Source organism: Nicotiana tabacum, chromosome 21, assembly GCF_000715075.1.
Source record: "Nicotiana tabacum cultivar K326 chromosome 21, ASM71507v2, whole genome shotgun sequence".
NCBI lineage: Eukaryota > Viridiplantae > Streptophyta > Magnoliopsida > Solanales > Solanaceae > Nicotiana > Nicotiana tabacum.
The window spans coordinates 73485283-73513119 of NC_134100.1; the positions used below are offsets into that span (position 1 = coordinate 73485283).

General features: G+C 34.3%; 2 protein-coding genes across 2 annotated transcripts; one reads left to right on the forward strand and one right to left on the reverse strand.

Moving 5' to 3' along the window:
• The first annotated feature begins 1896 nt into the window (after window positions 1–1896).
• On the forward strand, window positions 1897–18522 carry LOC107777012 (anaphase-promoting complex subunit 6). Its single transcript, XM_016596974.2, has 16 exons — window positions 1897–2350; window positions 5676–5810; window positions 5920–5993; window positions 7125–7164; window positions 7469–7514; window positions 8734–8813; window positions 10224–10405; window positions 10570–10695; window positions 12407–12481; window positions 15350–15475; window positions 16357–16426; window positions 16609–16691; window positions 17003–17116; window positions 17768–17867; window positions 17951–17986; window positions 18174–18522. The coding sequence occupies exons 1-16, from the start codon at window positions 2105–2107 to the stop codon at window positions 18294–18296; spliced, it is 1656 nt and encodes a 551-aa protein (XP_016452460.1). The 5' UTR covers window positions 1897–2104; the 3' UTR covers window positions 18297–18522.
• Window positions 18523–18736: 214 nt separating this feature from the next.
• On the reverse strand, window positions 18737–21676 carry LOC107777013 (pathogen-related protein-like). The gene is given in 4 exon segments (NM_001325230.1): window positions 18737–18999; window positions 19521–19819; window positions 21036–21168; window positions 21440–21676. Coding segments are annotated over 4 exon segments (750 nt in total). The 5' UTR covers window positions 21599–21676; the 3' UTR covers window positions 18737–18840.
• Between the last annotated feature and the right edge of the window lie 6161 nt (window positions 21677–27837).

Here is a 27837-nt window from a genome sequence, read left to right on the forward strand (position 1 = left end):
CTGAATCCAACTCCACTTTCTTTTTCAACATCTCCTCCTTCAGCTCAACAGCAGAATCCAAATTATCAGCCATACAAAGTCCTTTAATCAACGCGACATACACAAAAGCATTAGGCTTCAACTTGAAATTCCTCTCCATCATCTTTTTCATCCTAAACGCCTCGTTCAACTCCTGGTTCACGCAAAGCCCATTAATCAGCGTCCCGAAAGTGACCACATTTGGCTGAACTCCTCTCTTTTGCATTTCGGCGAACACTTCGCGTGCTCTATCCAAATCGCCACACAAACAACTCGCATTCATCAGTATATTAAACGTACAAACATCTGGGGTTCCATAACTTTCAAAGTTCTTCAATATTTCAGCGATCTTTGCATACTCTTTACAAACTAAAAGTGCATTCAACAAGCTATTCACAGATTTTATACTTCTTGGGCAGCGAAAAGAAGGTATTTCGGTGAACATATGTAGAGCCTTTTCGGGTAAATGGGCTCTTCCGTAGAATGAAATAACATTGCAGAAAATGACTTCTTTAGGAGAAATACGAGTGTCATGCCTTAATTTATCGAGTATTTGTTCCATTTCGTTGAAGAGTTTGGCTCTGCCAAGTTTGCAAATGATGAGATCATAGCTGGCGGGAGAATAGCGAATGGGTTTAGTTGTGTGGTTTGTTCCATGGCTGGGATTAGGATTGAGGAACAGTTGAAGGGCGATTTTGGGATCCTTTTGCTGGCGAAGTAGAGAGGAGAGTCTGAATGGCGATAGCTTTTTCACTTTCTCCATTTCGTATTGTCACTGAATTCTAAGTTGTTATTTTGAACTTGGAAACTGTACCGACTTCCAAGGACGTTTTGTGGTATATTTTGTCAAAATAAATTTGGGTCTTATTTTATAAACACATATTTGACCATAGATTTTGCCTATATTTTGGCAAAATCTCAAATTCCAAATTCTAAATCTCAAAATCAGCTCAATAGCTAGTTTTGGACCAAAATATTACTATTACATTTTTTAAAAATTACTCCAAACTTTTATATTTCAGAATTCACGATGTGAATAATATTAGGCATGTTCACGATGTGGATTATAGTTGGTATGTTGTTATACATAATAGCTACAAAAGGTGTTTCTAAGATTTCTAATTAAGAATGAAAAGACTGGATACCACCTCACTCAAATATGTTTGTTATTAAGTTTTCTTTTCATGCTCGAAAAATTCGGATATGGAGGGAAGCACTAGTCACTACTGCGATGCAGTGAAAGTTACACGAAGAAACTATAGTCCCATCAAGCATTGTTTGATACAATGCACTGACCAATCACTTTGTTTTAGGGGCGTTTGGCCATAACAAAATTTTTATTTTTTTTCGAAATCACTGCTTGACCATCAAAATTTTAATTTTTAATTGAAGATTAATTTTGGAATTTTTCAAAAATTTTAAAAACTTCAAAAAATTATTTTTCAAAATTTTCACTTTTAAATCAATCACAAAAGTTTAAAAACAATCCAAAATTATATTCATATCCAAACACAACTCTAATTTTCAAATACCATTTTTTACTTGATTTTTTTCTAGAATTTTATAATTCTTATGTCCAAATGTCCACTAACGAGCGTAGTCTTGTTAAAACTTTAATATTATACCTCGATTGAATTTATTCAGGTTAATGCTATATTTGAATTTTTTTATATTGTGTGTATACAATATATGGATAACGATGTACTCCAACATGCTTTCGATTTGAAATTGTTTCATCTAAGTTTAGCACACACAAACAATAAGTAAGGGCATTTAGGGCTTTTCAGTTGTTACCATTTTGGGTAATACAGAAATTATAAACACTCCAGGAAAAAGAAAAAAAATTATAAACCCTAACTCCACATAAGTTTATAGAATGACAGAACCAACCCATTTAGGTTCGCTGAAATTGAGTTGAATTGGCACCGGAACTATTTTCAAAAACCCATCTAAACCCGCCCCCTTTAGAAACAAACAAGAAAACCTCCCGCTCTTTCAGATTTCTCTTCTGCACAAATCTGAGTAATACTCAATTTTGAATTTTACGCTTCACTATCGAAGAATAATCGATTTTACAAAGTATACAATGAGGGAAGAGGAAATAGAGAGGCTAAGAGGTGTAGTGAGGGATTGCGTGAGCAAACATTTGTATTCCTCAGCCATCTTCTTTGCTGACAAAGTGGCCGCAATTACTTCTGACCCAGCAGATATATACATGCAAGCACAAGCGTTGTATCTAGGTCGACACTATCGCCGTGCTTTCCACCTTCTCAATGCTTCCCAAATCGTCCTTCGTGACCTCCGCTTCCGTTACCTCGCCGCTAAGTGCCTTGTAAATGCCTTACCCTTTTTCTCTACATTTTACTATCTCTATAAAATTCCAATTAATTCTCTGGTTGCTATTTAGAGTAGGGTCTAAGTTATATACAGTGTCAGTGTGAAGAATTATTTGCACTATCATGTTAAAATGTGGGATTTGTGATCTTTAAAATAAGACAAGTTAGCTGCTGCAACATGTAAAAGTGACTTGATGGTGTAAATAATTCTTTATGCTGACAATGCATAAATTGAACTTGAGTAGAGGTACATCTATTTGGCTCCATTTAGACCCATTTTATTCCAAGATTGTGTATTTTGCACTTGTATATATTGGGTTAATGTTTAATTTGATACAATGAATTCATGATATAGGTGTTAATGCAATGATAGGCTACTTACTGAGTTGTGATTTAACAAAAAGTAGGTTTAGGTTCTACTTTCTCGAGATGACATGGATTAAAGTTGTGTTGGTAGCAAATGGGGTTTAAAAACTACCAGAAAGAACAGCATTTTGCACTTATTTATATAGGGTAATTATTGGGGATTCAATGGTTAATTGCTTTACTGGTAATCTCTAGATGTTAATGGAGTTAAACAGGCTACTTTTTGTGCTTTAACATCAGAACTGGTGATTCATCAAATTAAGTTTGGGCTATAGTTTGTTCACATGAAGGATAATGGATATGTTGTGCTTTAGTAGTAAATGGGGCTCAAATACTGCTTAAAGAATTGTATTTTAAGCTTCTATTGTGTGGTTCAAGGGCCCTTTTACATAAAACTTAGATATCTATTTTGATTGATTGGAACTTGAGTCAGGTGTTAAATTTCAGGGCTTGCGATCACTACTCAGATGCTTGTTAAAGCGAGAAGCAAAGCGCTCGCTTTTTTGAAGTGAAGCGGAATTTAAAAAAAAAAATTAAAATAAATACTGCATAGACAATATTCAATACTTCAATGTAAAAACTAAAGAGTAGCATCAATTAAAGCACAAAATGAGCATCCTATTCTTCTACAAGATTGTCAAATTCTTGTATTCCACTATCATTATTATATTGCTCGTCATATTCTTCAACTTCTTCTTCATCAACTAATAAGAACTAAGAATAAAGGATATAAAAATAAGAGGAAGGACAATATGCCATTCCAGCAAAAAATGGGCAGCATTTCAAATGAAAAAACAGTGCAAGAAAATGAAGAAGAAGAATGAGAAAGAAGAACTGAAGGGAAAAAAAAATTTCGCCGGCATTTCGCTGCTATTTGGACGCTGAAACAGTGAAAGAAAAAGAAAAAGAAGAAGAAAAAGAAGAAGGAGGAGGAGGAGGAGGAGGAAGAGGAGGAAGAAATCACATACCTGGACTTAAAAAGTGTAGAAAACTTGAACCCTAGTCGCCTCTTTCTTTCTCTGTTGCTGCTGGTCGATATGTTTTAAAAAAAGAACATCCTTTTAAATTAAATAGGTGGGCAGCCCTTTAAAATAGAGAAGCACACGCTTCTTACGCATCGCTTCGCATCCTCGCTTCTCGCTTCTCGCTTCTCGCTTTTTAGTGGGAAGCGAGCGCTTTTGAATACCTGCCACGCTTCAGATAGCAGAAGCGCTCGATGGGTCGCCTCGCTTCGCTTCCTCGCTTAAAACGAGGAAGCGCCCGCTTTTCACAACACTGATTAGAGCAACAATAAATAATTTTAAAGTGAATTGGAAAAAAGAGTATTTAGTATTAATTCTAACGAGACTATTGTAATTCCTTTTAAAGAATGAAATTTCTCTAGTAGAATTGTAGTAATGTACTTAATTGTGTTTTATTCATATATCACAGATTGTATTTTTAGTTTTTTGTAGGATGTCATTACAATAATTGGTTCATTTGATTACATCTTTAAATGTCGACACCAGTTACACAAAATCCTGCGTACGCCCTGTGTCTGGATTAATTTAACCTATAACAATTTCCACACTCTGATGGATTGTCCCCAAATGGTTGTGGGAATGGTTGTTGTCTCTTTATATGGTCTTGGATAATTCTTCACCTTGTTAGCTAGTTTTTGAGATTGCGTTAGGTACAAGGTCCATGTTCTTATCTTGGTACTAGAGCCAAATCTATCCCCGTTATTGTGTTTCACATTGTTAGGCCCCATGTTATACTATTCATGCTCCTTGTTATCCATGCGTGTGGTAGGATGTTAGATTGTCCCTCATTGGTTGGGTGCGGTAGAATATTAGATTGTCCCACATTGGTTGAGGGAATGTGGCAATGAGCTGTTATCTCCTTCTATAGTTTTGGACAATCCTCACCTAATGAGCTAGCTTTTGAGTTCTAATTAGGCCCATGACCCCTTTTCTTATCACACTCCCCAGTTGCAGTTGCACAATGCTAAAATATTTAGCTCAACAATTTGGTTGATGATAGTATGCCCAGCCTGGCAAGCCCCACTCTATCTACCGGTGTTCGGGTTGCTTAAGGCAGGCGTAAGCCATTAAATTCGGTGTAGAGAGATCGCGCGCTTCACCTCGTTTCGGCATTGCTTCAATGCAACACTAAGGCATTAAAACATGCGTTTTACCCTATGTTGTGTGGACTCTCTAAAACAGTTGCCGCACCCGTGTCAGATCCTTCGAAAATACACTATTTTTGGAGGATCCGACATGCACCCATCGATATTTTCGGCGAGTCCGGACAACATAGGTCTTGCGTCCACGGACTTGGTCTTGAAGAGAAAGACTCTAAACAATTAATATTTCACTACATTTTTCAAATATTTTCTATATAATTGTTGTTTGTTGTGGTTATTCTGCTTGAACTACATGCATAGTTTTTATTTTGTTCTTCATTAGAGACCATATTTTATTTGCATTTTGCGCTTAAAGTCCATCATACCTCTGCGCTTCTTTTTTCGCTTTTACCTTTGATAACACAGCTACATTAGGCAAGGTGTTACCCTTGAATGTAGGTCACCATCTTTCTTCTTTTAGTTACTGACATGCCACACACCTAAGTACGAATTTGGTTAGGATTTAATGTTTAGTATCTGCCCATAGATTAACATCTTGTTATGAATAAATCAATCAACTAAACTTCAATCCCTATATAATTGAGGTTGTTGATATAAACTATCTATATCCGCTTTACTTTATTCAAAGTCCATATTCCATTCCAATACTCATGTGTCTCTCAAGACTAATTAGGGGTTCTCCAAATATAGAGATTCTCTGAAGTCCGAACTTATCCATATGCTAACATATACCTAACTGACCAGACTAAACGTTAGGTGCAACAAGTTGGATCCTACTATGTTCTAAAATAATCTGCTTAAAGTTCTTTTTAAAATTTCTGTAATTTTAGGAAGAGCTGAAGGAGTGGGATCAATGTCTTCTAATGCTGGGTGATGCTAAAGTGGATGAACATGGAAATATTACTGACACAAGGGAGTGCAATAGTATGTACTTAGACAAGGATGGTGAAGATCGCGAAATAAATGTAAGTTTCTCCTCTCCCTGACCTAGTGGATTTTCGGGTTGAATCTAGTATATTACGAATCCCTACTTTCCCACAGAATCAAAATTCGCTCTATGTATATCTTTGACAGATTTTATCAGCAATATGCTTTTTGAGGGGCAAGGCATATGAAGCTTTGGAGAATCGCGCACAGGCTCGGCTATGGTTAGTGATAATTTGGATATAATAAGGTTTTTTTTCCCAGGAAACTTGAATTTCGAATTGGCTTATTTTACCTTGTAGGGAAAAGACATTGATGTTCGCAGACATTAATTTGGATAAATACAGATTTGGCCTGAATTTCTTGTGCTTACGGCCGGGTCAATAATGGGAGAGATTGTTCTGTGCTATGTTATCAGTTTGGCTGGCAATCATGTCTTCTGTCTAGAGAAAGGACAGAGTGATGCAAAGTGAATTTCCACATTAGATTTGAAATACGAAGTGTGTATTAGCAAAGCAAATAAGCAAAATATGAAGATGTTTAAAAGAGTACTTTTTGGATCTTTAAGATAAAGGTTGTGAGTCTTTAGGCTCCTTAAATCTGATTCTGGTAGTTGTTGTCTTGTTGAAACTCGAAAGAAGAATAACATTCTGAAAGAGTTAATAATTTCAAAAATTGGTACTCAAATATTTAACTTTTTTATATATCCTTCACATGCCGAATCAAGTTTTGACTATATCTTATCTTACCTGTGAACCTTCTGTTTGCAGAGCTCACCCTCTTCCATTTTTTCTCTTCTTTCATTCATTGATTGCTAATAAAATGAAGATGTTATCTGTGCTCCTTGACATAATTGTATCCTCTATCTTCTTTCTTGTATTCAGCATCCCCGATCACCATCAATCCCATCGTTTCACCTCTCAGTTCCTTGCTATAATGTGCATTGTATTTCGTTAGCAAATGAATCTTGAAGATCCTGTTTGATTAGGAAAGGAGAGAGATGCATTATCATTATTATTATTATTTTATTATTATTATTATTATCATTGTCATTATTATTATTATTATTATTATTGTTGTTGTTGTTGTACCAAGAATTCCTAACCTATACATCACGCATGGCACTCCTATCACTAGACCAAAGCCCTGGGGGCTGGAAAGAGATGCTTTATATCTCAAGTTTACAGAATTGCAAGAGAAACATCATTGGATTTGTAGTTAAGCAATTATAGTTCCATCTTATGTCTTGGGCTGCATTTCTTTTTTTTATTAGTTCTAATATTGTTGTCGAGCGGTTAAATTTCATTTATATCATTGGAAGGAGCTAACATGGTATAACTTGATGACACTTGCAGGTATAAAGCTGCTATCAAGGCTGATCCTTTGTGTTATGAGGTATGTAAGTTCTGCTGTCACATTCTTTCTACTGTAATTTGTCATGAAAGTCTTTGTTATAGGTATTGGTCAGATGTTTCTTGGCTTCTTGCTTAGTTTTTTCTCCTCTTTTTGGGAAAGTGTGGGGAATAAACCTTGGCAGTTATTGTATTAGAAGTCAAATTTATACCGCAAAACCCTACAAGTTACTTGGTTATCTTATATCCATGTGTTTTCTGATCCAGAAGCTTTGTAGGAGGCTTTTATGTTTTCAATTCCATGACAGTTTTCTGAAATTCATCTATGCTCATTTCTCCCTTTTCAGGCATTGGAATGTCTAATAGAGAATCACATGCTCGCTTGTGATGAAGGTGAGAACCCTTTGCTGGTCAAAATGGAACTCCTTGGAACTATGAAATTGTATGAGTTAGTTAACAGAATCATAATGCTGTAAACAATGTAAGTACTCTTGTTTACAGAGTTGGTGGATCTAAGGTACTCCAAAAATTGTTGGTCTGTGTTTCTATGAAGTAATGAAAGTTCTCTTTTCTTGAACCAAACATTATATTACTGTTTAGTACTGTTAAAGGTTCATATAATACATGCTTAAGCTTTGAAAGTACGTGCCGACAGTTGGCTGCTCTGAGTTACTTAGGCAGCTTCTATGCAGGCTTCAAGGTGCTAAGGCATGCTTCTCATTGACTATAAGCTCGATTTTGCAGATGGCTGCATTATGCAATATATTATATAACTGGCGAAATGATATTAATTGCTAAAGAAAACTTTATGAATGAATATCTAGTATAAAAGTAGCCACAAAACCTAACTTAAAAAATCAAAACCACATCTTTTCATCTCAATTAGAAATTTAAAATAGTTTTGGAACAACTGATATGATTTTTACTTTATATATTCACTTAACTGTAGCCTTTTAAATTCCATAAACTGTATAAGTATTATCTGTGTTTTTGTTATCCTATAAATATTTTTTTTTTGATGAAGTAAGTGGAATATATCATTAAAGGCATCAAGAAGATGCAAAAGTTACAAAAGAAGTGAGTTTGACAGCTCATTTACAATTAAGCGCTACAAAACTAGAGAGCTGACAAAGTCCAAGAAAACATTAGAGTTTTTTATAGTAGTAAGGTTAGCCCAGTGAAACAAATTAACCAAACATCTAGCCTTTAAGCAACCTATTGATGTTGATAATCCATCAAAACATGTACTATTCCTTTCGACCCAAATACACCAAAGAATGCTTGCAGGTGCCATATTCCAGACTTTTTTTATGGTTCTGTCAACTTCCCTTGAGGTCCAGCTCACATATCCAGCTCACAACTTCCCTTTAAATAACATATATATTCTTTTTGTTTGCAGCTTTATTTACTAAAGCATGCACTTTAATTGTGTTTTTCATTTAAAACCTTGATGTTTGTTGACATTTTATGCTTTACGCCTTTGAATATGCTTTATTGTTGGCATTATTATTGAAAATTTTGGATTTTGAAGATATTATTATTATTTGGGTAATCTTTAGTGAAGACTGTATTATTATGAAAACTGACATATTCATTAGCTGGTTAATTTCAGAGAAAACCCTACTCTCATGTTTGCAATTTGGTCCGGAAGATGGGTGGCTCTCTTCGTTCTATTCTTGTTTGATAAAGAAGGTAATCATTTCTTATGGGAAAATACATAAGTTGGCAACCGAACTATGGACCAAATCCCTGTTACGCACACACTCAACCTTTTAAAAGTGTGTCTAAGACACACCGCTTTTTTCTTGATCACTTTACCTAAATATGGGTAATGTCACGCACCAATAAGGTTGTGACACGTGTCATTAACATAAATAAAAAAGAAAATATAAAATTACACATATACCCGCATCTTCTTCAACCCCGCCTCTTCCACCTCCGTCTCCTCCTCCATGGACCACCTGAAAAATTAGAACACACAATTCAACCCAAAAATTAGGAGCCCAAGTGATTTAATCCCAATAAGCCATGGCTCACACCACCGTATCATCACCACAACAAGGCCATTGTTCAAAAAAAAAAACGCAACAATGGCAAAGGTAGATCGAAAATAGAATAAGAACGGCCTTCTCTCTATAATTCCTTGGGTACCATATCTACTGAAGCTTATTTACATCAACAAAAATATAAACTGGCTATTTTCATTTATAGCTCTCTTCCAAAATTTTGTTTGTCATTCCCATGGCTGCCGCCATCACCACCAACTTCCAGAATAAAAAATTCAGCCTCCTCTTCAACGTCAGAAGCTAAGAATCCTAAATCTGAGATAGATAACCGCAAAATCAAAGGAAAAAGCGGATGCACGCGATAGATGTAGCCGAAATTGCTCACAGGAAAAAAAAGCTATATTAATTGAAAAATTTGCGATGATGACAAAATTTTATCAAGTGGGAATGAAATCAAACATATAAAAAAGGAGGCTAGAGAATGAAAGATATTGGAAGCTTGAGATTAATGCAAAATATTTATATTTAAGAGGGTAATAATTTTGAGAAAGAAAAAGAAAAGGGATTTGGGGGTGGGGGTGGCTGGCGGAAGAGAGAGACAGAGGAAGGGTGGGGAAGATGAGGGAATTGCTGACACGTGGCATTAAATAAATATTTATACAGTATTTTTATTGGTAGACGCGCTTCTATCGTGGTGTTTTACACATGCCGAGTCCTGGTCAAAGGTGTGTATTAGACACACTTTTAAAAGGTTGAGTGTGTAATATTATTTTCGCCCACAGAAAGTGTGTAACAGGGATTTGGTCCATTGTTCAGGTGCCAACTTATGTATTTTGCCTTTCTTATGAGACTACTTTGTATTCCAGATGACCATCTTTGTGGGATCATAAACACTTGACATTGCATGTTTTACTCTCATCTATTGAAAGTACAGAATATCGAATTTGTATTTTATGTTGATAAATTGACAGAAGTATCTGTACATGAACTTTTACAGTAATAATTTATGAGTTGTATAGACTATTTTCATTTTTATGCTTTTGTGTACCCATTTATTTTTTAGTGGAATAATACTTTCTTTTGCTGTGCTTCCCAGTACGATAAAGAAAATGTGGTGGAAGCCAAATTTAGAGAGCTGGAACAGGGTGGACCTAATACAAAGACGTCGGAAAAATCTGTTTTATGTACGCTTAAAGCCAACACTGATCTTTTGGCCTGCAAAGCCGAGTACTATCATCAATGCGGTGAATATCAAAAATGCTTTGAACTAACTTCTGAGTAAGTTGGTAACCAACCATAAAGGGGATCATGTCCTTTTTTCTTTTTATTTGATTGTTATGCTACTCTGTGCACATGTATGTTGTTACGTAGTTTACATCACTGGTTGAAATTTGGCGAGCTTTTCCTTTTTCTCTTATCCTTTGGTACATGATGTAGTACAGATTGCTTGAAAAGGATCCATTCCATCTCAAGTGTACCCTGGTGCATTTGGCAGCAGCAATGGAGCTAGGGCATTCCAATGAGCTGTATCTTATGGCTTGCAATTTAGTGAAGGATTATCCTCAAAAGTGAGTGCTTATATTTTGGTCTTGCAGTTTTGAAAAGTATATTGCTCGTTTTCATTCACAAAATGCATAACTATTGTGTGACGATTTCTTTGCACAACTTGTTATTAATCAAGGAAAATTGATTCTAGTCTTTTTTATTTTTTATTTTTGGAAAAATGACTTTGTATAGCCGCTCTCAAAATAATAGCGGAAAAATGTATATTTTTTGTATATATATACATTCTGTATGTTATATACAAAAATTATACAAATTTTATACACTTTTTCGGCTACCAAATGTAAATAGTTTCTAGCGCGGGCTAAAAGTGAAAAAGGCCCTTTTTCTTTTGCTGGGGGTTGAGTTCTTTTCGAGGTCAACAGAGTTAAAAGTGATTATCCATGCAAAGATCTGTTGTTGACATTTAACCTATACATTACCTTGATAATGTATTTCTCTGATAGAAATGACCCAAACAAGGCGGGGTGTTGGGGTGGTGGTTTTTTCTCATGTAAAATATTTAAAAGTATGTATTCAGCAGAATGGCCGAACAAGATAACGGAGTTGAGGAATATGAAAGGCATACCAATTAATGATAGCATTATGTTCTCTGGTTTAGTAACTTGCATACTCTATTACCCACACCCAACCTTAGAATCCTTTCCAGTTCATGTGGAATCTGCAAACCCAGTTTTTTTCTCTGGAACACCCTTTATCTTTTACAACTTTGCCTGGTCAAATTAATCCCATCCAGTGCTAACACCACACCAAGCTATCCACGCTTTGAGAATTATTTTTTGCCTAAGCTCTAATGTCAATAAGTTTACTTTCCATTAGAGAGTAGATTTTACGACAACTTGCAGCTAACTTTGTCAGAATAGCTGAATAAGGACAAATGCATATTGCTGATAAGATACTACCAGCATATATTGTTTCATTCTTCATTAAAGGTGAGCTTGTGCTCCCCACAAGCATATTACTGGTGTCAGTTGAATAGATAACTATTGGACGGCAATCTCCGTGGTTAGGTGTCAGTTGAGTAAATAACTGTGTTCGGAATGTAGGCAATGGGACCTTCACTTTCTGTTTTTGCATCATATTCAAGAAAAGACTTTGGCCAATTGCTGGATGAATTAGCATAAATGTTGCCTGGGAGTAGGGGTGGCAAACTGACGGGTCAGGTCGGATATGGACGGGTCGAAAACGGATAATGTAAAAAACGTGTAAATTATCCGGCCCGATCTATATTTAATACGGATAAAAACGGGTTAACCGGCGGATAATATGGATATCCATATTATCCATGGCTTCTTGAATATGATCACTTTTGGGAAAATTCCAAGTCTCCCAAACTTGAGGAACCCCCAATTTGAGGCTTTACAAATGTAAAAGTTAAACCCATTAGTTATACATTGGTTATCTACTTGGTTATCCACTTTCTAAGTGGATATTATGGTTCTTATCCATACTTGACCCGTTTTTAAAAAGTTCATTATCAAACCTATTTTTTAGTGGATAATATGGGTGAATAACTGTTTTCTTTTAACCATTTTGCCACCATTACCTAGGAGAGATGGCGTATCAATTCGTTTGGATTGATGAAAATGTCCTCTTTATTTTCTATGTCCACTGTATGTGGTGAAAGTTGCTATTACATCATTAACTAACATTTTACGTTATTTAACACTGCCTGTGGTTAATCTGATTAGCTCACTAGATCATGTTTTTATTCAGGGCTCTCTCATGGTTTGCTGTCGGTTGCTACTACTATTGTATCAAGAAATATGACCAAGCACGACGCTATTTTAGGTATGAATATTATGTCATCATGTGGTGAAGAAGAGGATTTGTAATTCTACCCTTTCTTTCTCTCTCATGGAACCTTTTATTTTTTCATGACAATATTTCCGGTGAAACATTTTCTTCAAGTCTTGGAAGATGGGGTTTGTAATTCTGCTGTCTTATGGAACTCTTTTGGTACATGTGTAAATAGTTCTAGTGAAACACATTCTCTTAACAAGCTGAGTGGCGGCAGTGCAATTAAAATTGATTATTCTGTCACTTAAAGACATGAAGTGATGCGAAGCATGGGGTCCTTGCTTCACGTGGATGAAGCAAAAGAATTTCGAGGAATGATGCGCTTTGAATAGTAAAGTGGAAATAGATTTGGACTAGCAATCACTTTTTTGAATGACTTTGTAAGATGCAAAAAGGACAAAAAAAGAAGAGAATAAAGTAGTCCCATTTGCTATCTGAATACTAGGACACTCTTCAGATACAGTTCACTGTTCTCTTCATTGTTGTTTGCTCACTTCTCTGGTTTGCAGCAATCCCTACCATTCTATGCTTTTTCCTATTTGTTTCTCTTGTTTTTCTAAAGTGTGAAGTAATTTATTAATCATAAGCTGGCACCAACCTTATTCAGTGTTGTGTGCATAAAAATAGCTCCAAAATTAGTAAGGAACTGAGGCATTGATCGAGCTTTCTATATCATTTACATTTTGATTTGCGCCAAAAAGCTAAGTTATAGATACACTTGTATTTGGTCTTCATTATGTTCTCCACTTATCAAGAAAAAAAATATCTTCATTTTGTTCTCCTTTTTCCCTTGAAAGATTCTCTGATTTCTTTCTCTCCATATTACCCGCCATATTGCTGCAGCGACTGTATTCCAAATTGCTCTTGTATCCTTGTTTAGTCCTTCCCTGTTCCAGCAGAGTAGTTCTTTTGTGTTTCCTAACAAAAACCCTGTTATCTCTAAAAGGTTCAGAAGAATGCTCCATAACTGCTGAGTTACTTTCCAGTGGATGAAGAGATGACTCGAATCTTCATAGCCTTCCTCACACATCACACTCCTGTTACATAAAACTGCTCTTCTCTGTAGGTTATGTTGAGTTAGACATACTTCTTGTGCCACTAACCATGTAAAACATTGCACTTCATAAGGGGGCTTTGCTCTTCCATATTTGTTTCTAGGGCCAATTTCTTCCATGATTGTTGCTTTTCGTCATGGTTCTGTAGCGAACTAACAGAGAAAACACCATTTTCCTGTTCCTTCCAGATTGTCGAATCTTTCTGTTGATTTAGAACAGGCCAAATTGCCAATTACCTGTACGAATCTGCTCATTTCTTCTATCTCCCAATCATTGCAGCTTCTTCTAACAACCTGTTATCGGTGCATTCTGATTTCTAGCGGATGTGTATAGACGTGTAAACTACTCTTTTAGGGGTTCAGTCGAAGCCAGGTCCAATTTTCTTCTTTTTTATTGTTTGTCTTCTTTAAGATGACTGAATTGTGTATTCACCTTTTCTAGGCATTTTCTCAATTTCATTTTCTATCCTCCAATTCTTGATCTATATGCTGAATGTTAGGACAATAATAAAACGACTCTTTGCTATTAAAACTAGTTATTAGTATCGTCTAAGTTGCTCGGACACGGATGCGGGTGTTCGACACGGGTGTGGAACCTTCGAGATGTAAATGCTAATATTTGGGGACACGGATCCTAGTACGGATACGGGTGCGGAGATTCGGCTAAAAATAATTTAAAAAAATAAAAAATCTCTAAATTATGAGAAATTTGTGGAATACTTACGTATAGCTTGGAAAGTGTGGATTTCTTTTTTATTCTCAAGTTGTAGATAAGTAAACGATTGATTTTCTCAATAAGGTATGCTATTTTCTTCAAATTTACCAAAGTTTTGGTTCTGATTTTGGGAATCGAATTGTATCTCGTCTCGAATTTTTTCGTCCGTCGTGGTTAAAGTACCCAAAATTATTTGACCAAATCCGGTACGGATCCCATACCCACACTCATACTAGTGTCGTGTCGACACAAGTGCGGCACCTAAGCTGCCGTGTCGGAGCAACTTAGTCTGAGACTATGTCCAAGAAGTATGTAATCAATGTTGCAAATTGGCCAAATATTGAAAATTAAAAATAGATTTTGTAGTTGAAATTATATTCTTGTAGGATTGTTAAAATTTTAATTTTAATTTACTGGAATTAGTATTTTAATGTTATATGTGGGGTGTAGAAATTAGTAATGTAAATTGCAATTTTGACATTGCAAGTACTAAATCGTCATATGTTAGGTAATTTTTTGTATCTTCAATATATTATAAGCTTAATTCGAAGAAGTTTGTGCTTCACTTCTTGCTTCTCGCTTAAAGTCCTAAGGGTCTTCTCACCTTTTGCGCTGTTGCTTTTGAAAACACTGGTGGTGGGTCAAGGTGGTGGATTGAGGCTTTTCCCCTCCTTAGTAGTCCAGATTATTTTCTCTGAATATCAGTTTCCTGGGAACAACAACTTTCTACAAAAAGTTTGAATCATATGCAGTTCTTCTGAGGTTTTCAGGGTCTCCTATTTCATTTGTAAAATATCTACTTTGGGTGGTGATTTTCTACTGAACTGCTCCATCACTGAAGTTGGGACTGGTCCTTCCATTGAGGATATTAAACACTATGATTTCCTTTAGAAAATTATTCTCAAGTCACTTTTACCTGATAAAAAAGATATTCTTAGCTATTGTGCAAGTTCTTAAGCTTTGAGAGCTAAATGCTATCTCATATGTCTTGTTATTTCGAAAATACTAATGTAGCTCACAAATAAATCATCCACATTTCTATCATTCGTTGAAGGTCTCTTTTTGTTTTCTGAATTTTGATATTTGGCAGTAAGTCAACAAGCTTGGATGGAACATTTGCTTCAGCTTGGATAGGCTATGGAAATGCTTATGCAGCTCAAGAAGAAGGAGACCAAGCAATGTCAGCTTACCGTACTGCTGCTAGATTATTTCCTGGGTAAATCCTAATTTTGCTTCAAAATTTTGTATTATCCAAGCCGTGGAGGACGTAATATTCTCAAATTTTCTGATAGACTTCAACTTTGAGCTCAACACGTTATGAACTTCTATCTTGTGTTAATTGTTTCATCCATAGTAAATAATACTCTTCCACCTCATGGATAGTTTGTACCTTTGCGACTTAGAGCTGACACCAAAAATTGACTGCCATAAGAAGACACTGAATTCCATGAAGTTGGACTAAATGAATTTCAGCATGTTAACACTTAACAGATAATCTTAATGGAGCCGGTGCTATCATGACATATTAACACTGCATAGTTATTGAAGATTAGGGAAATTATATAAATCTGACTTGCATCTTGAGTGTGCTCAACTGTTAAAGCTGCAGCTGTAAAATGAGGTGTCTAGATTGAAACCCAACTCCTGAAAAGAAAATGAAAAAGAGAAAAAAAAAAAGAAAAAGAAGAGGAATGAATGCAGAAGAAAGACTGATTTTTTATGGAGATAATTTTGTACTTTGCACACTAGAGTAGCATTGCACCCGTCAATGAAGTTGAGTAGTAACAGTAAACTCTGAATATTATTAAAGATAAAACAAAAAATAAGGTCATTATTACATAATATTCTTTAGTCATTTAACTGAACTAAATAGAAATCGGGTTAATTTACATTGTGGACTAAAACTAGAAGTCATTTTTAAACAAAATAATGTGCTTGTCCGTACCCCTGATTTCTAAAATTTATGTGATGATGTATTTGAACTCTAGATCCACACCCATGTTGGATACTTGCACCCGTATCCGAGCAACATAGGATATTACTTATAGGATATATGTATTTCCTTGACAGGTTGAATCCTTAAATTTTCTTGTCCAGGTACCATTTGCCTACTTTGTACATTGGAATGGAATATATGCGAACTCACAGCTTTAAACTGGCTGAGCAGGTGACTATACATAGTTCGTGGCTTCCAATGATCAATTCTTTGTCATGCTTTAGTTGTGAGAACAAATATTCTGCTTCTCCCCGTCTGCACGAGGATGCGAGCTGGTTATTTACCCAGAAGTTTATTTCACATTTGATTGTCTGGAGTTCCCTTTATAAAGTGCTGATAGTGTTCCGCTTTAGTTTTTTATGCAGGCCAAGTCAATATGCCCCTCAGATCCACTTGTATATAATGAACTTGGAGTTGTTGCTTATCACATGAAGGAGTAAGGATCCTTACTCTTGTGAAACTTGCAGCGTTTATGATTTAATTGCATAACCTAACTTTTGAAACAGCTGCATAATTGTTTTTCTTTTCATTTATCCTCTAATAGTGATAAAACATGTATATTATGTTTTGACCTCTAACTGTTCATGTTTTGGAAATTATGGGTTATTTCATTCTGAAGTCTTGTTCAACCTAGTAGCCTCGAGTATCTTGCCCATTTTTACCAAAGCATCTGGTTATCTTTCTCGTGTTATATTCTTATACATTTTTGCCAGCATTGCATTTATTTCTCTCTTCAAACTCTTTCAGGTATAAGAAAGCAGTGCGGTGGTTTGAGAAAACATTGGCTCACATTCCATCTTCCTTAAGTGAGATGTGGGAATCAACTGTAATCAATCTGGCTCATTCCCTCAGAAAATTAAAGTAAGTGACTTATGCTACTATTAGTTTTATATGTACAAGTTGTAGTTTGGTGGCCATTTGTTCTCCTGGTTAGATCCAAAATGACATAGATAATGAGGTTACATGTTTTTCAGGATTGCTAATCATACTATTCTTGGATGAGATTTGTATAGATATTTCTAAAAGTTCTTCAAAATGTTAATAATTCAACTTGTTTTGGTTAATGTGCTAATGAGTTTACCAGCCGGAGAAATCTGAACGGCTTCACCAGCAATATGATTACTACTTTTTTGCTTCGAAAAAGCATGGAATGGAGTTGTTATATGGATGATGCTCCGAATTGATTGAGAGAACTTGTAGTTCCTTAGATCATTGACTATGTGCCCCTCCTTTTGGGAATTAATATTACGGGTGTCAAATTTGCCCAGCCAAGCAGATTCTATCCTTTATTTAATTGGTTCAACTGTACCCAATATTTTGACACGAAATATTTTAATGAAAAATCATTGAAAATTTAACGAACAGTAACTTTTGAACCCATAAGTTTTAAAAGTCCAATGAGTTCCGTGTTAAGAACTTTACAAGTCGAACCCATCAAGTTTAAATTCTACTTTCGCCTCTAAAAGTACAATGGTTTCAGTGTGGGTAACATTAAGCATAACTTTCTTTCAGGAGGTACAACGAAGCAATTACATATTATGAGAGAGCCCTTGCGTTGTCTACGAGAAGTTTAAGTACTTATGCAGGTCTTGCATACACTTATCACCTTCAGGTAATACATCCCTGAAAAGGAAATCTCTGATTGCACAGATTAACAAAACCAGGCTTTGATATGTTTCTCTTGCTATTGTGCAGAACAATTACACTGCAGCTATTACATACTACCACAAGGTGGGTTTTCTACTTAATGTAAATATCCTCATTTTGAGAAGGATATGGTTTTATCCCTAAAGATTCATTTTAACTAAAACATGAAGGAAATTACTGAAATGGAAAATATTGATTTTTCTTTTGAAAAGTTTTACCTATATTTTGCACAATTCAATATTTATTGTCTATTTTTCCGTTTTCCAAACAGGCTTTGTGGCTCAAACCAGATGACCAATTCTGCACAGAAATGTTGACTTCAGCTCTGGTTGATGAAAGCCGCCAAGGGATTGACCCAATGGTTGAATCTCGCTGTGGCGGTCTATTTATCTAATTTGGAACCCGAGGAAAAGAATTCTCTGGTGATGTTATTAATTTGTAATTTTCTATAATGATTTCTCCAAAAGGTTAGGAAAAAATTTACAAGATATAATTTTGTCTTGTTGTATCATAGACTAGTAGGAGTCGATAAATTTGTATCTGCAGCTAGTTCTAGCAGTTAAAACTCGTACAAGAGTGGATCAGGATTTTTTATAACATAATATGATTGCATTCTTTTTTCTTTCTTTCTTGAGTAACATATATGCAAGACGTTATCATTTGTTGGTTTGGTGCAAACACTTTATAATGAGTAAGTTTTTTCTAGAAGCTAACAGATAAGATAATTTAATATTGCTTGTTCTCATTGGCCATAATCCTGATGGCTCGAGAATTTTTGTATTTGAGAATGCGTTGAGTAGGATGAAAAGACAGTCATCATATCATAATATGACCTAAAAAAACAGAAAGAGCTAATTATGCATAAAATTTATTAGATAATAAGGACAGTACCAAGTGTTGTATAGTAATATGCAGAGAGGAATTGAAATTAGACATAATTAGTTCTGGTATGGGCAGTGTTGAGTGGTGGTTTTATCATTATTGCCCTGTTGCTCAATGTTAGACTCAGAAATTGGTGGTCCCTTAAGTAGTCCAGCGAACAGTTGTGCTGGATCATAGTATATCTCAACATCCTCTGCTCTTAGAGATTCATCTACCTGCCAACATAGGAAAAACAACTAGTTAAATCGACAAGTTTTATATAACAGTAGTGAACAACTTAATACTATCTTTTTTTCTTATATACTATAAAATAAAAAAAGTTGGAGAAATTCCTGTTGAGCTTCCGGGTTTGAATCTAAGAAGTATGGGCTCGCCTCTCTACTCTCCCCACAGCTAAAATATTGGTTAGGCTTGGGCCTAGCTAAGATTAAAGTGCTAATTCTTACTACTAAACAGTCTTGGGGGCTAAACTTAACAATGTCATTCCTTTTAGAGCTTTTTTGAAGAATTGTGCTTCATCTAATTTTCTCCTCCCAATAATAACAGCGAACAAGAAGTGGAAGGATAAGAAGTCCAATTAGTCAAAACATAGTTGTTACGTACTTATTATGCTTCTATTTCTAACAAGAAGATATATATATACTGCCTTCTGCTTCTACTCCAAGAAGAAGAAGAAGAGGAAACTCCAAAAATATTCTCTTAAAATTTCTGCCAAATAAAATAAAAAGGAAAGGACCTTCATTATTCCAACGCCATAAAACTGGACCATCTCACGAGTAGGGGCATGTCCTTTAAAAGGTCCTTCAAAGAAACCCCAATGTCTGAATTTGAAAGTCACAACAGGAGGACCTGTATATACGTTTATCACTTCCCAAGCGAATCCTCTTGGAAAAGCTGATCGAAAAGCATCGTGAGAAGATTCAAAGCTCTCTTCATCTGCTTTGTAGTATTTGAATTCCTCTGGCACTGAACTCTTTAGTAAAGCATTGTAACTTCCCACTTTTAGTGTCTCTTCTGCTGATAGTCCCTCTCTTCCTGTTCACTCCATCGCCAATATATAAATCAAACCTTCTATACCTTTTTAACATGCAAATTTTCTTGATTTTTATTAAAAAGATTTAAAATATAGATATATGAAGAGTATCTTGGAGTATCAGTCACATTCACATAAATCTTTAAGAGAACGTTTAATTTGTTTTGAATGATTTAGATTTATTAAAAGAAAATAAGCAATTATAAAAAAAATACACTTAGAGCCCGTTTGGGTCAGCTGATTATTAATAGTTGACAAGGTTGAAGTGTATTTTTAAGTGCTGAAACTGATAACAAACAGTTGATGGATAAACTGTTCTTTTGTTAAAAAGATTAGAATACCCTTAAAACTTTATAAAATATTATAAATTAAAAATTTCTTTGTAAAGAAGCTGAACAACCATTATGGAATTAAGAGAAATTTAGAAAATTTATTTTGGGAAAAATATTTTGTAAATTAAAAAATATTATTAAGACTAAAAGCCTTGGTCAAATTAAAAGTGCTTATAAGCTTAAAAGCCATAAGTTGGGAGTGACTGCTGATTACCCCAACTTATGACTTAGAGCCCGTTTGGATTAGCTGATTGTAAATAGCTGATAGGTTTGTAGTGTTGAAAAGTTTTTTTAAGTGCTGAAACTGATTTTTAAAATAAGTATTTACGTGTTTGGATAGAAGTGCTGAAACTAATAATATACAGTTGATGTGTTTGATTAAAAAGTGCTGATAAGCTATTCTTTTGTTAAAATGACAAAAATACCCTTGAATTTTTTTCAAAAGATTATAAATTATAATTTTTTTTGTAAAGAAAAGAATTAATAACGAATATGGAATGAAGAAAAAGTCAAGAAATTTATTTTGGGAAAAGTATTTTGTGAATTAGAAAATATTATTAAGAATAAACTAGTAAAAATGTTGGTCAAAATAAAAGTGCTTATAAGGTGAAAAATCATAAGTTGGGGTGACCAGCTTATGACTTATGGCTAATTTTAACTTATAAGCACTTGGCTAATAAGCACTTTGAGTGTTTACCAAACGTGTAGATAAGCCAAAATGTGCTTATAAGGCAGTTTGACTAGCTTATAAACTTAGCCAAACACCCTCTTAATGCATATTTTAGCTTATAAGCACTTTGACTGATTATCAAACTTGCCGTTAATGGACTGAGATATGAATGATTCCATTTAAGCAGAAAGAAACGTTTGTTTTTGTAAGCCTTACCATTAACAAAGAGTTTGAATTTTTCAGGGTTAATGGTCCTAAAGTCCTTAACGCGAGTCTTGTGAGAAAGCTCCATTTCCCATGATTTTATAGCATTTTGAACTGTTTCTTCCAGAGACCCTTCTGCCCATACCTTCAAAACCATATATTTATATATGGAACCATAAACAAAACAAATAGTATTGTCAACAAAGATGATAAATATTACTTACTTCCATTCTAATTTATATGAATCAATTTGATTCGACTCAAATTTTAAAAAAAGAAAGAGTAAAGACTCTTGATTCTTATGGTTTTAATTAAACATGACATAATATTAATGTAGTCATAAACGTTTTTTGTTAAGGTAAAGTGAGGAGTTTAAATTTAACAAAAAAAAGATTAAATGAAAGAGTAATACAAACCTTGGTTCTTCCTTGTTCAAAGAGATGATTAACAGCGTCATAAATGGGAGGGCCACCATGTCTCCAATGGATGCTTCCTGCAGTAGCAGCTTGTTCTTCATGCAGGAATTTCCTGTACTTATCACTTGCCATTTTAATCCTTTCCTTTTCACCTTCCATTTTTGGACTACTTTTAAAACTTTCAATTATCCCCTCTCTCTCTCTCTCTCTCTCTCTCTCTAAGCTTATTGAATTGGTGAATCCAACTATTGGTGGCTATGCCCTTTTATAGATAAAATTCCGGTATGATTATCTGTTTCAATTTATTATGTAGTAATATTACTGTTTCCAGAGTCTTCTTTAATCACACTATTCTTAATTTGTTTTAATTATTATAACTTATACTAATACTTTTTTATGTAGTTTTTAATATGTAAATTATTTTTATAAAAATTAAAGTATCTATATGTCTGAATTCGAGTTTTTAACGGGGATCTACACAAATAGCCGGCCATATTTATTGTTTACTTTTTCTAGCCATATATATAGATTATACATATATAATACATAAATTATGCATACACTATACCTCCACTGGCTATTTTTAGTTTAAGCGGTTAGGTAGGCGGCTATTTGGGTTAATTCTTAATGGGAATATTGTTATACAAATAGCCGTCCATATTCATTGTTTATTTTTTCTAGCCAATATACATAGATTATATATTATACATGAATTTTACATATATTATATATTCGCCGGTTATTTTTAATTTAAGAAATTAGGTAGGCGACTATTTAGGATAATTCTTCTTATCCTCCCTCCCCTTAATGTATCTAAAAATGAATAGGTTGTCTAAAGTTAACTCTCAATTAGAAAATTAATGGCTGAAACCAAACACGGGCAATGCGTGTGATTACTGGTTGAGTGAGCCATTTGAATTTTACAGTGAGTTTTAGGGCGATTAATTGGGCTCACAGAGTGCGATTTCTGCATTGGTTTGCATCAAAAACTCTACATAGATATTCCATCTCAACATTTTGAAAAACAAAAAATTTGTAGAAATTTTACAGCAATTAAAAAAAAAAAAAGTTCAGGTAAGCTAGACTGTACAGTATCTACCGAACCAAAAAGGAGAACGATTTACTTTAAGGATATTTACTGTCAAAAATTGGTCCCAATTCACATAAAAAATCAAGTAGTTTGATAATGGATTGGAGGACGGACTAAACTATCGTTAGGCATTGAATTTCTTAGAAACTGTAATTTGTTAGGAGATGGGGAAATATCATATCAATAAACAAGCTGACACACGATTTGACAAATAATTGGACGAGAAACTATTAGTTTATGTTGATTGCAGAATTATACTTAAAGGAACTCTAATTGGAAGAGAATTGAATTGTGACAAAAAAATATTTTTTTTAGGAAAAAGAACATAGATAATAGAAGAATCATAATATAAGACATGATAATCACATATATAGTGCCTTGTTGAGGACATCTAATGAAAATTTTGTGCCCAAATTTATACTTAAACAAGTTGCAGAGGCGGATCCATGCTGTAAATTTTATGGGTTAAACCTTTAAAATTATTAGTATAGAACACATTGTATTTTCTAAGTTATGAGTTCATATCGACTCTTTATTACAATTTTAGTCAGTTTTTACTCATAAATTATGGTCCGCGCCGAAAGTATTGAGTTCAGATGGACACGACAATAATATTACCTTGACTCCATTTATAGCTTACAAGGAAAAACAAATAATAGCATAGCATAGGCAATTTTTCAAAAAACATTTAGAGGGGAGATTTTAAGAAAATGTTTATGTTTTGATCATCTTTTAACCCCCCAAAAAAGAAAAAGATATTTATCCGAAAAACTGTTGAAAACCATCTAAAAGAACTTTCTGAGGCCAAACGGATGATAAAAAATTAATGATGCCTGCTTTCCGGCTGCTATCATAAGTAAATAATTAATACGTATAACATTTTTTGACAAGGTGGGTTGCTCTGATGGTAAGCACCGTTCACTTCTAATCAAGAGATTGTGAGTTCGAGTCACCCAAGAGCAAGGTGGGGAGTTCTTGGAGGGAAGGATACCGATGATCTATCTATTGAAAACAGTCTCTCTACCCAGGGTAGGGGTAAGGTGTGGAGCTTTCATTTATTGTATCACATCAAAGAGTGTAAGTAAATCAACTGTTAGTGCTAGCCTAATTACGTAAATATGGACATCTACAGAAGATATAACCAAAACATGGAACGTCATTAATTAGTGTTGAAGACATGATTTATTAAATAAAATTATACTCTTCAATTTCAGTGCAATCTCCATAGTGTACACCGCATGTAGACTTTCCATGGCAATCACTATCCACAATAATTGTAGCTGAAAATTTCTCACAATTAATATTGTGACAGTTAGATAAATGTTCCGGTGGGAGGTAGGTGTCAGGTCAACTCTCGTTATCTTGTCAATGAGTTTGTTGAGAATCACCATGTTTCCTGTTCAAATTTCAGCAAAATCGAAGCAAATATATAACTCACTCCGATCACTTTTACGTAACACGTTTTGACTTTTCATGCCCCTTAAGAAATAATAAATAAAGTACATAATTTATCATGTTACACATATTAATTGATGCATATTTTATTGGATTTGAGAAAATAATTTGAAATGATAATAAATACTGTGGGTAAAACAGAAAAAAATTTGTTGTCTTCTCTTGATATGCGTAAAGTGCCAAGTAAAAGTGAACACCTATTTTTAGTATACATCCAAAATAAAAGTGATCGAAATAATAGATAATTTCTTTTTATTTGTCTAAATCTCGATTGATTAATTTATTTGATATTTGTATTGGTAAAATCTAACAAGTACCCGTAAAATAAGTTGACATGCATGTAAGTTAGCCCGACAAAGTTATAAAAAGAAAAAAGATAAATTCTTCAGTTCATGCAATCATGGTTAAATAGTTCAGCACATGTATAATTATATATGCACTGTTGAGTAACTTAGCTTAGTTGATCTTGATACAAGTAAAATTCGCTATTCGCATTTTGTACTCTTCTCGCCGGGTGTAAATAAACCGGATTGGTTCGGTTTTTATCAAAATCAAATCAAATCAATTATATCGATTTGGATTGGTTCGGTTTTGTCGAATTTTTTGGATTTTCGGATTTTTTGTTACTTAAATATTATTTCAATCTTACTTTGTTAAATATTTGATAAGTAAATATATATTTAGTAAAAATATAAAAAAATGACAAACATATTATCGATTAAAATATTCTTATGGGAGTAAACATAAAATTTAATATATCACTTCGCATTCGAAAAAGATATAAGAATTTAATAGATCTTAACATATGATATGAATATGGAAGAACAAAGAGATAGACGCATTTCAGTAACACTTGATAAAAAAGTGATCATACAACCCATTATTTAAGGTCAATAAATATGGAACACTTCATATTCTATTAAAATTTATATCGCGCAAGAGAATCCCAAATATTTTTAGATATTTTTTAAAGAAAAATCTATATAAAAATTATATGTTTATATGTCAGGTTGGTTCGGATTTTTTTACTCAATACCAAATCAAATCAAACCAAACCAAGTCGGATATTTTAATCGGTTTAATTTGACTTTTCAATTTGGTGCGATTTTTCGATTCAGTTTGTACACCCTACTTCTTACTAACAACTGAAAACTTGATAAAATGGATGTACCTCTTTTGGTTATCACAAGATATTACTACTTTACAAAGGATTATAATTTTTGTTTCCTGTGATATCTTTTTTTACTTTTGGATTATCTTTTTTGGGAAAAATATACAGAACTTTCGATCCGATGTTTTGATTTATAAACGGAAAAGGGCCAGAACTGCCCCTGAAGTATTAGAATTGGTATAAAATTATTTCCGTCTACCTATTTGAATAAAAATGCCCCTACCATTTTTTTTGGCTCAACATACCCTTATTACTAACAGAAAATTCAGAAAAAAAGAAAATTTAATTAATATCCACATGCCATCGTCTCATTGGCCTAACATAAATCCTAAGCCAAATTATAATTAAACCCACTCATAACCCGCCCGGATATTGATCCGCCCCAATTTTAAAACATAACTATCTCTCTCTCTTCGCTATTTCATTTTAGTGAGCATTTATTTACGAGTGTATATATGTCTACGATTATTCACGAAGCAAATTCAAAATTGAGTTCTCTATTAGAATAATTTTTATAAAAAATGGAAGGAATTGTTATATTATTCTTAATGCAAAAAGTTTACATTCTTTAAGTTTATGTAATGGGTATTTTTTATTGTATAATTTTTCTTTATTTGAATTTTCTAGGGTTATTTTCACTATTTTTTGTCATTCCTCTGTGAAATATGAGGATTTTTATTTTAATTTTATATTGTTTATGTAATGTGTTTTCTATTTAATTTATTTTGCTATTTATTCTATTAATATGTCAGCTTTTCTGCTATGTGTAATGGATATTGTGCAATTGTCATATTTCATACACACCGGGTTCATATGATGTACTAATAATACTTGATAATTTTTTAGATAATTTCTTCACTAGTATTTGTTTTCTTCTTTTGATTGTTATCATGGATTTAATTTTCTCGATTGGATTACAGTGCTAAGTCAATTAAAAAAAAGATTTTCTACTCATAATTTGCAAATGAGATGGGCTACTGTGTACGTTGCTATTTTCGGCGGATCTTGTAATGACCCAACCGGTCATTTTGACTTTTAGAATCCCATTCCCCTAAATAAAACTCCCCGTATGTACTTTTATTAATTTATGACTTGCGGGGATGGTTGGCTTAGAATTTGAAAGTGATCGGGTTGAAATTAGAACAATCGGTTCCTTTTGTTTGGCTTTAAAAGGCCAAGTTTGACTTTGTTCAATATTTTGAGAAAACGACTCCAGAATCGGGATTTGACGGTTCCAATAGGTTCGTATGATGATTTCAGACTTGGACGTATATTTAAATCGGGTTTTGGATAAACCGGGAGCGTTTTGGCGCTTAATAATGAAAATCAACTATTTGAAGGTTTAAAGTTCTTTAAATTTGGTTTGGAGTAAGTTTTGGAGTAATCAAGGTCCGTTTGAAATTTTGAGTTTGGGAATAGCTCCGTATGGTGATTTAAGACTTGCACGCAAAATTTGGTGTCATTCCGAGTATTATAAGTATATTTCGGCGCGTTCAGAGTAAGTTTGAAGAATTTGAAATTTCTAAGTTGAATCAATTTGCTTTGGGGTATGATTCTTAGTTTTGATATTGTTTTACACGTTCCGAGAGTTCGAGTGAGTCTGTTTTATGATTTCAAACTTGTTGGTATGTTTGGGCGGGGCCCCCGAGTGTTAACCGGATGAGGCTCAGACCAATTTTGGAATTTGGAGGAAGAGCTGAAGCTTCCAGCTTCTAGTATGATCGCACCTGCGTATGGGCAGCCGCAGGTGCGAGCCACCAGTCGCAGGTGCGAAGGCGAGGAGCAGGCTTGCCACCGCAGGTGCGGATTTTTGGGCGCACATGCGAACGCACAGGTGCGAGAAAAGGGGTGCAACTGCGAAGCTTGGCAGCGAGGGAAAACTCGCACCTGCGAGGCTTTTCCGCAGGTACGGAAGCCGCAGGTGCGGTACACCTCCGCAAGTGCGAAATCACTGCTTGGCAGAATGGTTAAAAATCGGGGCTCAGACATTTTTGAGTGCATTTTTCTCCATTTTCGGACGATTTCAGAGCTTTTGAGAGGGGATTTCAACAAGCAACTTGAAGGTAAGTTAATCCTACACACATTGAGTTAAAAACATAGATTATGGGTAGATTATAACCTGTAAAACATGAAAATCAAGGGTTAGAGGAAAAACCTAGATTCGTATTTAAAAAAAAAGAGATTTTAACCACGAAAATGGTTATGGAATTGGATAGAAATTATATATTTGAGTTCTTGAGATTATGGGTAATGTTTTTCTTCGAAAATTTTCGGAATCCGAGCACATGAGCCTGGGGTGAATTTTAAAAATTTTATCAATTTGGATAGGGTAATTTATTTAATAGTCTAATTTCGAATTATTGAACATGTATTAATTATTTTATATAACTTTTGGATTGAGGTTTTACGCGATATTTTGATCGGAAAGTGGACTTTGAGACAAGGTAAGTCTCTTGTCTAATCTCGTGAGGGGGAATTTACCCCATATGTGATTAAATTAATAATTGTTGCTAATTGTGGGGGCAACATTCGCACGAGGTGACGAGAGTCCGTACGTAGCTACTATCTATGCTAAAGTCTAGGTAGTAGGACTTAAAACATGAATTACGTGTGTAAATTGTATCCTTTATTTAATTAAATTATTTGAACTATATTGTGAATTTTTAAGGAAAGATAGTAAAA

Bases quoted from the DNA above. Each gene is read 5' to 3' on its own strand.
- LOC107777012 (XM_016596974.2), top strand. From the start codon at position 2,105: ATGAGGGAAGAGGAAATAGAGAGGCTAAGAGGTGTAGTGAGGGATTGC. The intron at 5,811-5,919 runs GTAAGTTTCTCC...TATCTTTGACAG, and splicing joins GTGAAGATCGCGAAATAAAT to ATTTTATCAGCAATATGCTT. The intron at 10,406-10,569 runs GTAAGTTGGTAA...GATGTAGTACAG, and splicing joins TGCTTTGAACTAACTTCTGA to ATTGCTTGAAAAGGATCCAT.